At 38.5% G+C, this 13528-nt stretch overlaps 1 protein-coding gene across 1 annotated transcript; it reads left to right on the top strand.

The window, feature by feature from the left end:
• Positions 1-984: 984 nt before the first annotated feature.
• Positions 985-10742, top strand: LOC127526627 (extracellular calcium-sensing receptor-like). Its single transcript, XM_051922540.1, has 6 exons — positions 985-1070; positions 1600-1897; positions 2027-2836; positions 4096-4323; positions 4630-4753; positions 9829-10742. Exons 1-6 carry the CDS (start codon positions 985-987, stop codon positions 10740-10742), a joined length of 2460 nt encoding a protein of 819 aa, XP_051778500.1.
• The last annotated feature ends 2786 nt before the right edge of the window (positions 10743-13528 follow it).

The raw sequence follows: 13528 nt of genomic DNA on the forward strand, positions 1-13528 counted from the left end.
AAAGACAATCCAAGAATGGGAGCTGAACACCATGGGAAAGATCTAATATCTTTGAAGTATTGCAGGGACATTTCACACCTTAAATAGGCAAATGGTAGTTCCACAACTGCAGTGCTAGTTGTCTTCTCCCCTTAGCCTCAATTTGTAGAAAACAAGACAGATAACCAATGAAACTGAAATCATTAAAGTGCAATTAGAAAATTACAAAATAATTAAAAAACCAGACAAATATTAATGAAAATCTAACAAAAAAAGAAAGCAATTAACAAAAACACTTTAATCAACAAATACAACAATATTATACACAAAATCTTGAAACATAAATGAACAATCATTAGAAAGACTAACCTCAACAGAAGGAAGTCCAGTCTGCTCTGACCTACTACTAAATGTCACAACAAGTGTAAGAGATGCCCATCCAGTCTTCGCATTTACTATAACTTCAGTCTGAAGAGTCACTACTTTAGCCTGGCTCATGTTACACTTCTTTTTTGAGTCATTTGCACAATAAAGCAAGACGACAAACATTATGAAGTTTTACTGACCTGTCTATTATTCTCTTAACTTTTCTTGGTGAAAAATATATAGATATTTAACACATACTATTTAACAATTGACCAAAAAGTTAAAAGAGCTGAGGGATTTTCACCACTTAGGACCTGGTAATAATATCCACCTCTGTTTAATTAAGTTTAGCTAAGGGACATTGCAATGATGAAGGCAAAAACATGTACAGTATTGGACACCAGAGAATACAGTATGTGACAAAGATGTTTTGTTTTTTAAGTTAAGTGAAGCACAGTTAATTCACAGTATATCACATAAAAGACAGAGTTTGGAACAGGTGAGCTGTCAACAAACATCATGCTAGAGATGCTGCTCCTGGTGCTGATACTGTTTGTAAATATCATAAAGGCAGAAGAGCCTGTATGTAGCCTGTATGACACTGTAGATGCAACTTTCTTATCTAAGGATGGAGACATAATGATAGCAGGGATTTTCAACATTCATAGCAATGAGAATACAGTTCCTAGTTTTAAATCTAAACCCAAACCAGCAGAATGCAAAGAGTAAGTACAGTTATAAAATATAATTACAGAATAAAATTTATGAAGGAAAGCTAGGCTGCAGCTTGAAATTCTGTAATAATTGATTCATATACTTAATGAATACTTAATGCAACTAACAAATATATATTTCAATTGTATCACAATTTACCTACATGATACCTTTACTCTGTGTATCATAATATGTCAATGATTTTTTTAATCTCAAAGTACTTTTGTTCATTTAACATGTCTGTATACTGTTTTAGAGTAATTAGAATCGACAAAGAGTTTTCTGAACTATAACAAAACAGATTAAATGGTATAATTAAGAGAAACAGAAAATATGATTAAAAATGTAATACAGTATTTATGTACAAATGCAGATAAGAAGACTTGTGGAAATGTAAATAAGGATTTTGGCTGACCTGAAAATATTTTATTAACTGATGAATAATTATAGCATGAAGCAAGAATTAAACTATTAAAAAAAGGGTTATTGGAGTATTTGCTTCTGTTTTTTTAAATTTTTTTCACATTGTTTTCTCTATAGTTTCAATGAAAGAGAGTACCAGAGTGTTAAAACTATGATTTTTGCCATAGAAGAAATCAATAATAATAGCAAACTGCTTCCTAATATCTCATTGGGATACAAGATGTATGATGCTTGTTCATCTGTGCAATTGTCTATTAAAAAAGCCCTGGCAGCATTAAATGACCCCAGAAGCAAATCATTTAGTAACCTGCCTTGCAGCAGGGCTCCTGCTCCTGTCCTAGCTGTTATTGGGATGTCTTCTACAACCTACACACAAGCTGTGGCTTCAGTTACAAATGCTTTTCAAATACCACAAGTAAGTGGTGTCCTTTAAGCTCTACTTGGTATATACATATATAAGTAGAATAAACTTAACACCTATTATTAATTTTAACTCAGTAGATGAATCTAAAATTAAATTATATGTTCGTATTTGTTTTTACAGGTAAATTATTTTTCTGCCTGTGCTTGCCTAAGTGACAGAACAAAATACTCAACATTATTTCGAACAGTTCCAAGTGATTATTACCAAAGCAGAGCCCTGGCGCAGCTTGTAAAACATTTTGGATGGAACTGGGTTGGGACAGTTAGGACTGACAATGATTATGGAAATGATGGAATTGCTAGTTTTGCACAAGCTGCTCAAGAAGAAGGCATTTGTATAGAATATTCAGCTGTCATTTCAACTGTCATGACACGACAAAAGTATATCAAAGTCATACGTCTGATTAAAGAGTCTTCTGCAAAAGTTGTTGTTGCTTATCTAAACGCCGTAGCAATGAAAACATTTATTGAGGAGCTAGCCCTTGAAAATGCTACTGGCATTCAGTGGGTAGGACCCCTCAGCTGGATGACAAAGAGACTTCCAGCAAAAGAGGAATATTACAAAATTATGGGTGGAACAATTGGAATGGCTTTACCCAATGCTGTAATCCCTGGTTTACGGGACTATTTATTGAATATACACCCCTTCTGGAATCCTGAAGATTCTTATTTAAAAGAACTTTGGGAAGTTATCTTTAATTGTAGTTTGAATTCAAAGGATGTCACAAAAAATAAATGCACAGGGGCTGAAAATCTGAGAGATATAAAAACAGAATACAATGATGAAGGTGAATTTCGAGTTCCCAGTTGTGTATACAAGGCATTGTATTCGGTAGCACATGCTCTCCACAATGTGTACAACTGCAAGGATGCTCAGGGTCCTTTTATAAATAAGACGTGTGCAGACAAGATGAGAGTTGAGCCGTGGCAGGTGGGAAAATTTATTGTGTGCTCTAATACACAATCACCTGTGTACTGATTTTCTCATTATTATTATTACTATTGCTAAAATCATGTATAGGACATAATAGTTAGATTATGGTGCTTAGACTTTGGTTCAATGCAGTGCTTTCCCTGACAATCTAAAGACAATGCTGTACCTTTGATAGTAACCTAAATGTAGGTGTGAATTATTGTGCAGGTGTATATGTCCTGTAAAACACTGACATTGCTGTCTATTGCTTATTGTAATGGTATGCCCATCTCTGCAACGATAGACGCTTGTTGCACAAACTCTAATAAGAAAAATACAGGTTATAATGAATGGATTTATGGAAAACAAAATGAATAACAATATGCAATCAGCAGCAAAAAGTATGAATACGTGCTACATATGACATCACACCAAAGTTTTTTTGGTCACATACCCACACTCACTAATTGATAAATATACTGTATTGTACCTAACATTCTTGTCTTGGGGAAGTGTGAATAATCAGGAGTACCTGGAGAAAACTTAAATAGAAACAAGGAGAATTTCCTGGAGAGATGATATGCTACAGGTTTTCTTTCCGGACAGTTTTCTTAAACTGGAGGGTAACGAGAGAACCTGGGTGAACCAAAAAATATCTGTAAAACAGGTTAAAGAGAAAGAGAAGCTAATCATTGCTACTAATAAAGAATTTTGTGGTTGCTTTAATTTTATTTAACTTTTTAAAATGCAGAAGCCTTAATTACTTTTACCTTTAAAAAGTATAATTATGGACCTTTCTTTTTAATATTCTATGGGTTAACTATGGGATGCAAAATTGACAAAGCTATCAGTTTGTCTCATTTGCATCTGTGTGTATGTCTTCATAAAATAACATTTTCAAAAATATAAGGGAAAAAAAGAAAACAAATCAATGAAGTACTGAGAAACAGTAGTTAGCTCCAGTCCACAAAACATTCTGATGACATTCTCAGAAAAGAATTGACATAGTGTAGTATTAGTATTAGTAATATATAATTAAAACAATCATAAGCTATACAGTTAACTCACACATTTCATTAACAGCAAGGATTAAATTTTGATTAAGCAGCACATCGAAGGATACCACTGAAAATCACTGCAGCCCTCCATAAATTAACTTTAAGACCCAGGCTCCCTACTTATGTGACACCCACTCAAATCCCTAGGCTTGCAAAACAATAGTGCTGACAGTTGTGCCACTCTGAAGATTCAAATATTTTTTTAAATCTTTTTTGCAGGTATTACACTATCTTAAAAATGTTAACTTTACCACCGTCTATGGAGACAATGTTTATTTTGATGCATATGGTGATCCAGAACCAAGGTACGAAGTGGTAAATTGGCAACTCGGTGAAGAGAGACTCATAAAATTTGTAACAGTTGGTTTCTATGATCCATCTTTACCAGATGGAAGAAGAATTCAGATTAATAATGTCAGTATTGTCTGGGCAGGAGGTCACAATGAGGTAAGATTAACTTGTTATTAGCAAGAACTCTAAACTAAAAAGTAATGATATTATTTTGCAGTTTATTGTAAGATTTATAGCATTTCATATAAACATTTCTTAGATACAAAGTATTTGTTTATTACTTAAAGTTTTATGAACACTTATTTTTCAATCAATTCCAGTACTGAACAGTGTACTTAGTGTATATTTTGTTATCAAAGAAAAAGAGTATTTACAGTTTCTGAACCCTAATTATATACAGTATTGTGCAAGCTTTATTGAAATGATGTGTTTTTTGTTGTTGTTGTTGTTGTTGTTTATGAGGTACCGAAACATGTCTGTACGGAAAGTTGTCTACCTGGTACTCACAAAGCAGTTAGAAAAGGACAACATATTTGCTGCTTTGACTGCATCCCTTGTGCTGAAGGTGAAATAAGCAATCAGACCAGTGAGTACCAAAATATGTGTATATTTAATTTTGAGATCCAATTTATATTTTAGAATGGAATAAAATTGCATAGCATTCTCAAAACTGCTTAATCCAATTCAGTATCTTTGGGGGCTGGTGCTTAACCCAGCAACAATGGAAAGAATGCAGTATCGGGTGCCAAACCAGGGTTCACTTCCATACAAGAAGCTAATTTAAAATCACAAATTAACCCAACTTACACATCTTTGTAGATGTCAGATATAAAGTACCATATAATCTACATAAAAATGTAAAAGGCTTTCTTTTATAGTTCCCCGATTCTGAGATTGTTTATGAAAGTCAGTGGTGACAGATTAATATTTAATAGTTTTAATGAATTTATAGATCACATAGTTCAATTAAGAATACTAGCCAACCCGCGGCATAACATACGCCGCATAATTATGTATTGATGGGTGAACACTTGCTGAACGACACAGTTGTCCAAATGGGGTGGGTTTGTGGATACCACTGTGAGTGAATGAAAAGATGGACCTCTAGAGAGAGCAACATACAATTGTCCGTGACTGAAAGCGGGATCGTCTGTGACAATGGAGGCCACGCTGGTGAAAGTTACTTCGTCGGTAGGGATAAGTTTCAGCACTTGTTCATTAAGGTGTAGCGAGTCTTCGTTGTTGACGCTTAATATAGCTTGTGTACTGAGTTGTTCCGGAGTCACAGTTAAAAAACACTTTTTTAATGTCTTTTAAGCACAGGGAAAAAAATTAACATGTGAAACATCCGTAATGTAATAAGCCACCAAGAAAAGTAACATTGCAACAATGCACGCTACGATCCGATCGCTTTAAACAGAAGTGAAAACAAAATCGAGGCCGGTGCATTCTTTAACTGCCTTGTAGCGCAATGGTAGTGCTGCTGTTTTGCAGTAAGGAGACTGTGGAAGATTTTGGGTTCGCTTCCCGGTTTCTCCCTGTGTGGATAGCACTTTGAATACTGAAAACACCGGTATATCAATGTAATGAAGTATTATTATTCTTATGCGTCCAGCGCTCTCTCTCTCGCGCGCCTGTATGCGTGTGTGTGTCGCTCGCTCTCTCTCGCTCGCTGCACGTGTTCCTGCAGGCATACCAGTAAGTGAATGAAAAGATGGAACTCTGGAGAGAGCAACATACAACTGTCCGTGACTGAAAACTGGTTTTGGCAGATACATGCAGATCTTTTTGAAAGTTTGGCCCTGTGCCTTATCAATTGTCATCGCAAAGACAAATCTAACAGGAAATTGTCTTCGTGTTAAAGTAAAAGGCAAATTATCTGCGACAAACTGTTTTACACGCTGCATACCAGCCGCATAATCATGCCGCTTTTTTAATGTTTTTTAAGCAGAGGGAAAAAATGAACATTTGCAAAATCCGTAACGCCGCTTTCAGTAAGTACAATGCACACGCGTTTAATTTGTCAGCCACTTTTTGCCAGCCGTCTTTTCTGGTTTGGGCTGCTTTTGCAGTGTTACCGCTTGTGCATATTAAATCTTGAAATCCTTCGAGTAACTAATTAACTAACTAACACCCACCCAGCTTGTGAGAAAAAAATGTGCCTGTTCTTTCATCATTTTGTTGCAGCCTATCAAAGACTTGCTGATCATGTTTTCTAGACTCAATATACAGTGGAACCTCGGTTCACAACCATAATTCGTTCCAAACCTCTGGTCATAAACCGATTTGGTCGTGAACCGAAGCAATTTCCCCCATAGGATTGCATGTAAATACAATTAATCCATTCCAGACCATACGAACTGTATGTAAATATATTTTTTTAAAGATTTTTAAGCACAAATATAGTTAATTATTACACCATAGAATGCACAGTGTAATAGTAAAAAACATTGAATAACACTGACATAAACACCCAGGCTCCCTGCTCAGCTGCATGGCATGTGCAGTGCATGCGCAGGCTCTCTCTCTCAGCAGCACGCGAGCCTCCCCAGCCCCCCCTCTCTCTCAGCAGCACGCGAGCCTCCCCAGCCCCCCCTCTCTCAGCAGCACGGGGCGAGCCTCCCCAGCCCCCACCTCCCTCTCTCTCTCAGCAGCACACGAGCCTCCCCAGCCCCCCCTCTCTCTCTCTCTCAGCAGCATGCAAGCCTCCCCAGCACCCCCCTCTCTCTCTCTCTCAGCAGCACGCGAGCCCCCTCCCCCTCTTTTAGCAGCACGCAAGCCTCCCCAGCCCCCCCTCTCTCTCTCTCTCAGTACCCCCTCTCTCTCTCTCTCTCAGCAGCACGCGAGCCTCACCAGCCCCCCCTCTCCCTCTCTCTCTCAGCAGCACACGAGCCTCCCCAGCCCCCCCCCTCTCTCTCTCTCTCTCAGCAGCAGGCAAGCCTCCCCAGCGCCCCCCTCTCTCTCTCTCTCTCAGCAGCACATGAGCCCCCTCCCCCTCTCTCAGCAGCACGCAAGCCTCCCCAGCCCCCCCTCTCTCTCTCTCTCTCAGCACCCCCTCTCTCTCTCTCTCTCAGCAGCACGCGAGCCTCCCCAGCCCCCCCCTCTCTCTCTCTCAGCAGCACGCAAGCCTCCCCAGCACCCACCCCTCTCTCTCTCAGCAGCACGCGAGCCCCCACCCCCTCTGTCTCTCTGCTTCGGGCATTTCTCCCATGTGTAGTGTGTGAGCGAGTGAGGAGAGAGATAGAGAGCAAGCCAGTATGTTACAGTGAGCGAGGCTCGAAGGCAATGTGTTCCTGTGGTATAGCGGGTCCATAGCTCCCCTTCAAAAGGCCATTTTTAATAAGGCGACTGACAGTAGTGGAGTCAGGCACAGAGAAGGTCAGCTGCAGAGAGAGCGTCTCGACTGTTGCAGGGCCTGAAGCAGGTGAGACGCTAATGAAAAAGAGGCACAGGGCTTATTGGTTTTTAAAGACTGCTTCCTTCATTGTGTTTTAACTTCAGTTTTAAAGGATTGCGCGGCTCTCTCTTGCGCTGCCTGTGTGTGCCTCTGTCTCTCTCTGGCATTGCCTCTGTGTGTGTGTGTGTGTGTGTGTGTGTGTGTGTGTGTGCACCCCTCTGTCTCTCTGGCGCTGCCTGTGTGTGCGCGGCTCTCTCTATCGCGCTGCCTGTGTGTGCCTCTGTCTCTCTCTGGCGCTGCCTCTGTGTGAACCAAGGTTCCACTGAGGTTGACTAATGAAAAGTCAACATGGCTCAGAGCTGCAAGTGTACTGTGGCACAGACAAACAGAAGTGACGGCATGTTTCCCGGCTCTGTGATTCTTTCGGCGTATCCAATGGTCTAAGAGTTGGTGGGCGTGGCTCCTTCCTGTGTGCGCCATTGGTGTCTTACTTGTCGGCGGTTTAGTGAATCCACGCCCCTTCCGGCGTGCTTTCCATGGTTGTCTTGCCTTAGTGAATTATATATATAGATAATCTGTATTACAATCTAAACATTAATTTCCAAGTTAAGATACATTAAATTGTAATTAACATCCCTGACCCTACCAAAGAATCAATTTTAAGACAGTTCCTCATGTATATTAAAGTGTCAAAAAAAACAGAACAAATTCAAACAATTTCAGTCTATTTAGGCCAATTTCTGAAGTAGCCTTGTACCATTCATATATATATATATATATATATATATATATATATATATATATATATGTAGTATATATGCTAGATATGTAAGCCTGTGCTGTAAAAAGCCCGGGGTCCTAGAAAATGTTGAAATCGTCAGAAAAAAAAATTGAAATGTACAGATGTCAGGTTATTGAAAGGAACTACTCTGGGCATCTCTCTCCTAGGAGGATTCGTTTTGCCGACATGCTTGCATCACTTGTGCATTAGCGGTGGGAGGAAATGTAAAAGGAATACCGTTTTGCCGATGTTAGCAGCTAAGCAGCTTTGTCTTTGTTCTGAGGTTTCGTTTTGTTGATGTGTGTTATTAGTGGCTAAGCAAGTTTTCTGTTTCCTCGGAGGCAGAGCCCTTACCCCGACTCCACCTCTCACTTCTGGGCCGGACAGAAACACACACTTCCATGCATAGCTGTTTATATATAAGATATTGTAAGAAATCAGTTTACCATTGAGTTATTGATGATGGATTGGGATAGGGGCAGCACAGTGGGGCAGCTGTAACGCTGCTGCCTCACAATAAGGAGACTGGGGTCTCCCTGTATGAAACTTACATGTTCTTACCATGTCCAATTGGGTTTCCTCCAGGTGTTCTGATTTCTTCTCACATTCCAAAGACATGCAGGTTAAGTGAATTTCATCATTCACAATTGATGCCAAATTTAAGATTATTTTACATTATTAGAGGCAGATATGTGAGAGTAGTGAGAGGTCCAATACACTCCACGGGCCTACACCTGTTTGACTTTGTAGAAATTGAGCATCATCTGATATTTCAATGAATTGTATAGATTTATCTTACTTATTTATACATGATGGAATTATCATATATCTTATATATAAATGTCTATGCGTGAAAGTGCGTATATCTCTCTGTCTGGCCCAGAAGTTAGATTTGGCCCAGAAGTGCGAGGCTACAGCAATGAAGCTCAAAGAGCCGGCAAGGTGGCCCCAAGTTAACAAGTTGAAGACAAACTCGCTTACCTGCTGAAAGACAAGGTGGGTGACCAGGTCTGCAAAATGAAACCACCAACTCTGCATTTCAATTTTTTTTCTGACAATTTCAAGTTTCTAGGAGCCCGGGCTTTTTACAGCACAGGCTTACACAGCTAGTATGTTATACAAAACAAACTAGAGTGTCATTTCTGGTATTTCAAGAGGAGTAAAACATTTTATCACATTCCTTAAATATGTCATTTATCTCTCCTTATGTGTAATAATTTTTTGCTCTGGCCACAGTATTGATTTCTGCAATAACATTTGACCTTCTACTACAGTATATACAGAAGAATGATTCAAGCTGGCATATTTAAAAACTAATTTTGTAAAAATGTATCACTTCCTAGGGAGTTCTTTCAGATGTATATTGTGATAACTTTGTTTCAACAAAACATGGATTTTTATACAGAACAAAATGTGTAAATGATGTGTAGATGCCCAAAAGCAGATTAAATACTGATACTGCAACTTTTTCCTTGTTTAACAGATTCACTTCACTGTATGAGCTGCCCTCTCGACTTCAGGTCCAGTCAAGAAAAAACTCAATGTATCCTGAAAGATACTGAATTCCTCTCCTTTGAAGACATCATGGGTTCATTACTGGTTTTCTTATCTTTTTTAGGAACTTTAATGACCTTTTGTGTTGTGATCATCTTCATCCTTTACCACGACACTCCAGTTGTGAGAGCCAATAATTCAGAACTCAGCTTTCTTCTGCTGTTCTCCTTAATCCTGTGTTTCCTTTGTTCACTTACTTTCATTGGTCAGCCATCAGAATGGTCATGTATGCTGAGACACACAGTTTTTGGGATCACCTTTGCTCTCTGTATCTCTTGTATTCTGGCAAAAACAGTTGTGGTGTTAATGGCTTTCAGAGCTACGCTACCAGGCAGTAACGTCATGAAGTGGTTTGGCCCCTGTCAGCAGAGAATGAGTGTTGCTTCTTTCACATTAACTCAGGGTTTAATTTGCATGCTTTGGTTATTGTTGTCACCTCCATTGCCTCATAAAAATGTTAAGTCATACAAAGAAAAAATAATCTTAGAGTGTGAGGTAGGGTCCATGGTAGCATTTTGTACTGTGCTTGGTTACATTGGATTTCTTTCTGCTGTGTGCTTCATCCTTGCTTTTCTTGCTCGCAAACTTCCAGACAACTTCAATGAAGCTCAGCTCATTACTTTCAGCATGCTGATATTCTGCTCAGTCTGGATCACTTTCATCCCGGCTTACATCAGTTCACCTGGCAAATATACAGTAGCAGTTGAAATATTTGCAATATTGGCTTCTAGTTTTGGATTACTCTTTTGCATATTTGTTCCAAAATGTTATGTAATAATATTTAAACCAGACCAAAATACTAGAAAGCATATAATGGGAAAAACACTCTCAAAATCACTTTAAGAAAATGTAACATTTTTATACACTACCAGTCAATAGTTTTAGAACAACTCCCATTTTTCCAGTTTTTTTAAAATTTAACCAGTTCAAGTTTAGGTTACCAAAAACTGAAAAATAATACAATTTTGAAGAGTTATCCAGGGAACAAATAATGAGTTAACAACTTACAACTTCTCTAGAGCAATGGAAGTTAAATAAGACTTGAAAGTTGATGTAAACAATTCTTACAGGTGTCCCATCTTCTGTTGATTACTTACAAACCCTCTGTCTGTACAAAAGCAATATTGGAACAAACTATGTTGCTACACCCTCTGATGCATTATTTGGACTATTTTTCACTGTATATTGCTATAATAATGGTGAGAAATGGGCAATTAAAAATGGAAGACAGACTGACCATTACAATCCTTAAAAGTGCAGGTCTTTTCTTTATAGTAATTGCAAAGAAAGCCAAGGTGTAAGTAAGTACAGTTTCCTATATCATTAAAAGGAGCTTGTAAACTGGAGGAAACTCTAACAGGAGTAAGTCTACCAGACTCAAAGCCATAGCAGAATCAGAAGACAAGTATTTGAGATTTCATAGCTTGTGATAGGTGCCTAACACTGTGTGACATCATTACACAATTCATATTTTAAGATGGTGGTGTAGTATCCTGAAAATCCTATCATCGGATTCATGATTTTTTCTCTTGACTTTTCTTTATTGTTAATTAGGAGCAAATAAAAAAGGTCAATATTTGCCTTTGTTCTTCTGACAACAATTTTTGTTTACTCTCCTTTTTGACATCTTTATTCTTTCTGCTCACTTGATTTTTTAATCACAGCCTGCTCTCAGATTAAGAAATTTTACTAGTCACTGACACGTTGTCATCCGCTGATGATTTTCTGCTTCATTTCCTTGAACAGTCTACTATGCTTTGAGTTCTTAACATTATCAACCCTGGTCTATATAATTATGTTTCTGTCTCTTTTCATTTAAATGTTTCACCTTATCTGAAACAGTACCTTGGTGTGGCAAGGCAGGCATGGTCCGCCCTTCCCAGCTTAACCTCTTTGATGTTAGCCCTAAGTGTGACTTGGACTCAGAAATCTATGCAATTATGGTTAACCACAAATCACACTTGGAATGATATGAAATGATCTGCTTTATATTTTTAAGCCTGAAGAGTGATCATGACAATATTCTGCTGCAATCTAGAGGGGAATGAAATAACATTATTCTGCAACAAATCATGAATATTTCCAGTCGTTTTGCTACTCTAAGGTAACTCATCAATATTTATGAGTGGGGTAGAGCCTCCACCTAAAAACACAATAACAAACGAAAAGCTGCAAAGGCAGTTTCTGGATGAATTGAAACTGAACCATTGCTTGAATGAAGCAATAGTGATCACAATATGAATTAGTAATCAGACATTGACACAGAAAATGAACCTGTTGCATGAAATCAAACCATACAAGCAAATCACCATGATATGACTGGTCACATGAAGCTTCAGCGTGGTGTGATAGTAGCTGTGTGATAAAATGGCAAAATAATTGCAATCGAGTGCAAGAAGAACCAAAACATTAGCCCCCTAAGCACTGCTCTCAATGCAGCAACTGTCAAAGTTCATGTCAAGGGAAATGTGGAAGTCACTAACCCTTGCACTGTAGTAGTCTAAAATAACACAAAGGCACCATCAATCATGTCGTTCACGCACTAATATTTTACTCTTTAATGGGCAAGCAACGATAAGAAAAAACACAAATAAACATGCTTCTACTGTCCCGATTACAACATTCAAAACATATCACACAAAGGACATGTGCTATTTCTGCATCAGTTCAGCTGTGTACACTGGACATATCTTTTCTGTATACTGTATATGAAGACATTTTGGTGTTTACTTTTTTTTTCTCTTACACATAATAATATTTTTTCTAGTTGTCTTTGGCTCATTTTTCCTCAGGTAAACAAAACGCTAAAGAGGTTAATCCTAAGTCAAAAATGTTCTTATGCCAGTAGGTGGGGGCAGTAATTCAGCACCGGATCAGTGCATTGCTTCCTCTTCTTGTAGAAGATTACAAAGTACAGTACAATGAGTGGCAGCACTGAGCACAATTTTTGGACAACCAAAGTCAAGAGCAAGTCTGACAATTGAACAATTAAAGCAAACTTCATATGTATTTTATGAGCATTACAATTGTTCTTTTCATCTGGGGCCTCATATATAAGCGGTGCGTACGCACAAAAATGTTGCGTAAGAACGTTTCCAAGTTCAAATTGAGATGTATAAAACCTAAACTTGGCATAAAGCCACGCACATTTCCATGGTACCTCATACCCTGTCGTATGCAAGTTTTCTGCTCGGTTTTGCAGACTGGCGGCACCCAGCGTCAAAGCAGTGCTACTGTTCCTGTGTGGTTATCATTCTTTTTCAGATCCACGTCCCAGAAGCGGCTTTATAAATACACTGAAATTAACCGCATATTGTTTATTAGTTTAATGCATCTGATTGTAATTAACCAGTAACAATATAATGGTCCCCGGAATGGTCAAACTATTCCAAATACCATAACTGCTTTAACGTTGTTACTCTCAGTGCACCTTCTTCTTCTTCTTTCAGCTTCTCCCGTTACGGGTTGCCACAGCAGATCATCTTTTTCGATATTACTCTCCCTGCACCACTCGGAGCAGCTGATCGGATAGAGAATTATCGGTATACAGCATCAAGCACATGCTGCCTCAGTCATGCTTCCTATTTGAACTGCTTCTCACACGGCAAAAGCTTCAAACCATTCCTGTA

This window comes from Erpetoichthys calabaricus, chromosome 2 (assembly GCF_900747795.2).
Source record: "Erpetoichthys calabaricus chromosome 2, fErpCal1.3, whole genome shotgun sequence".
Taxonomy (NCBI): domain Eukaryota; kingdom Metazoa; phylum Chordata; class Cladistia; order Polypteriformes; family Polypteridae; genus Erpetoichthys; species Erpetoichthys calabaricus.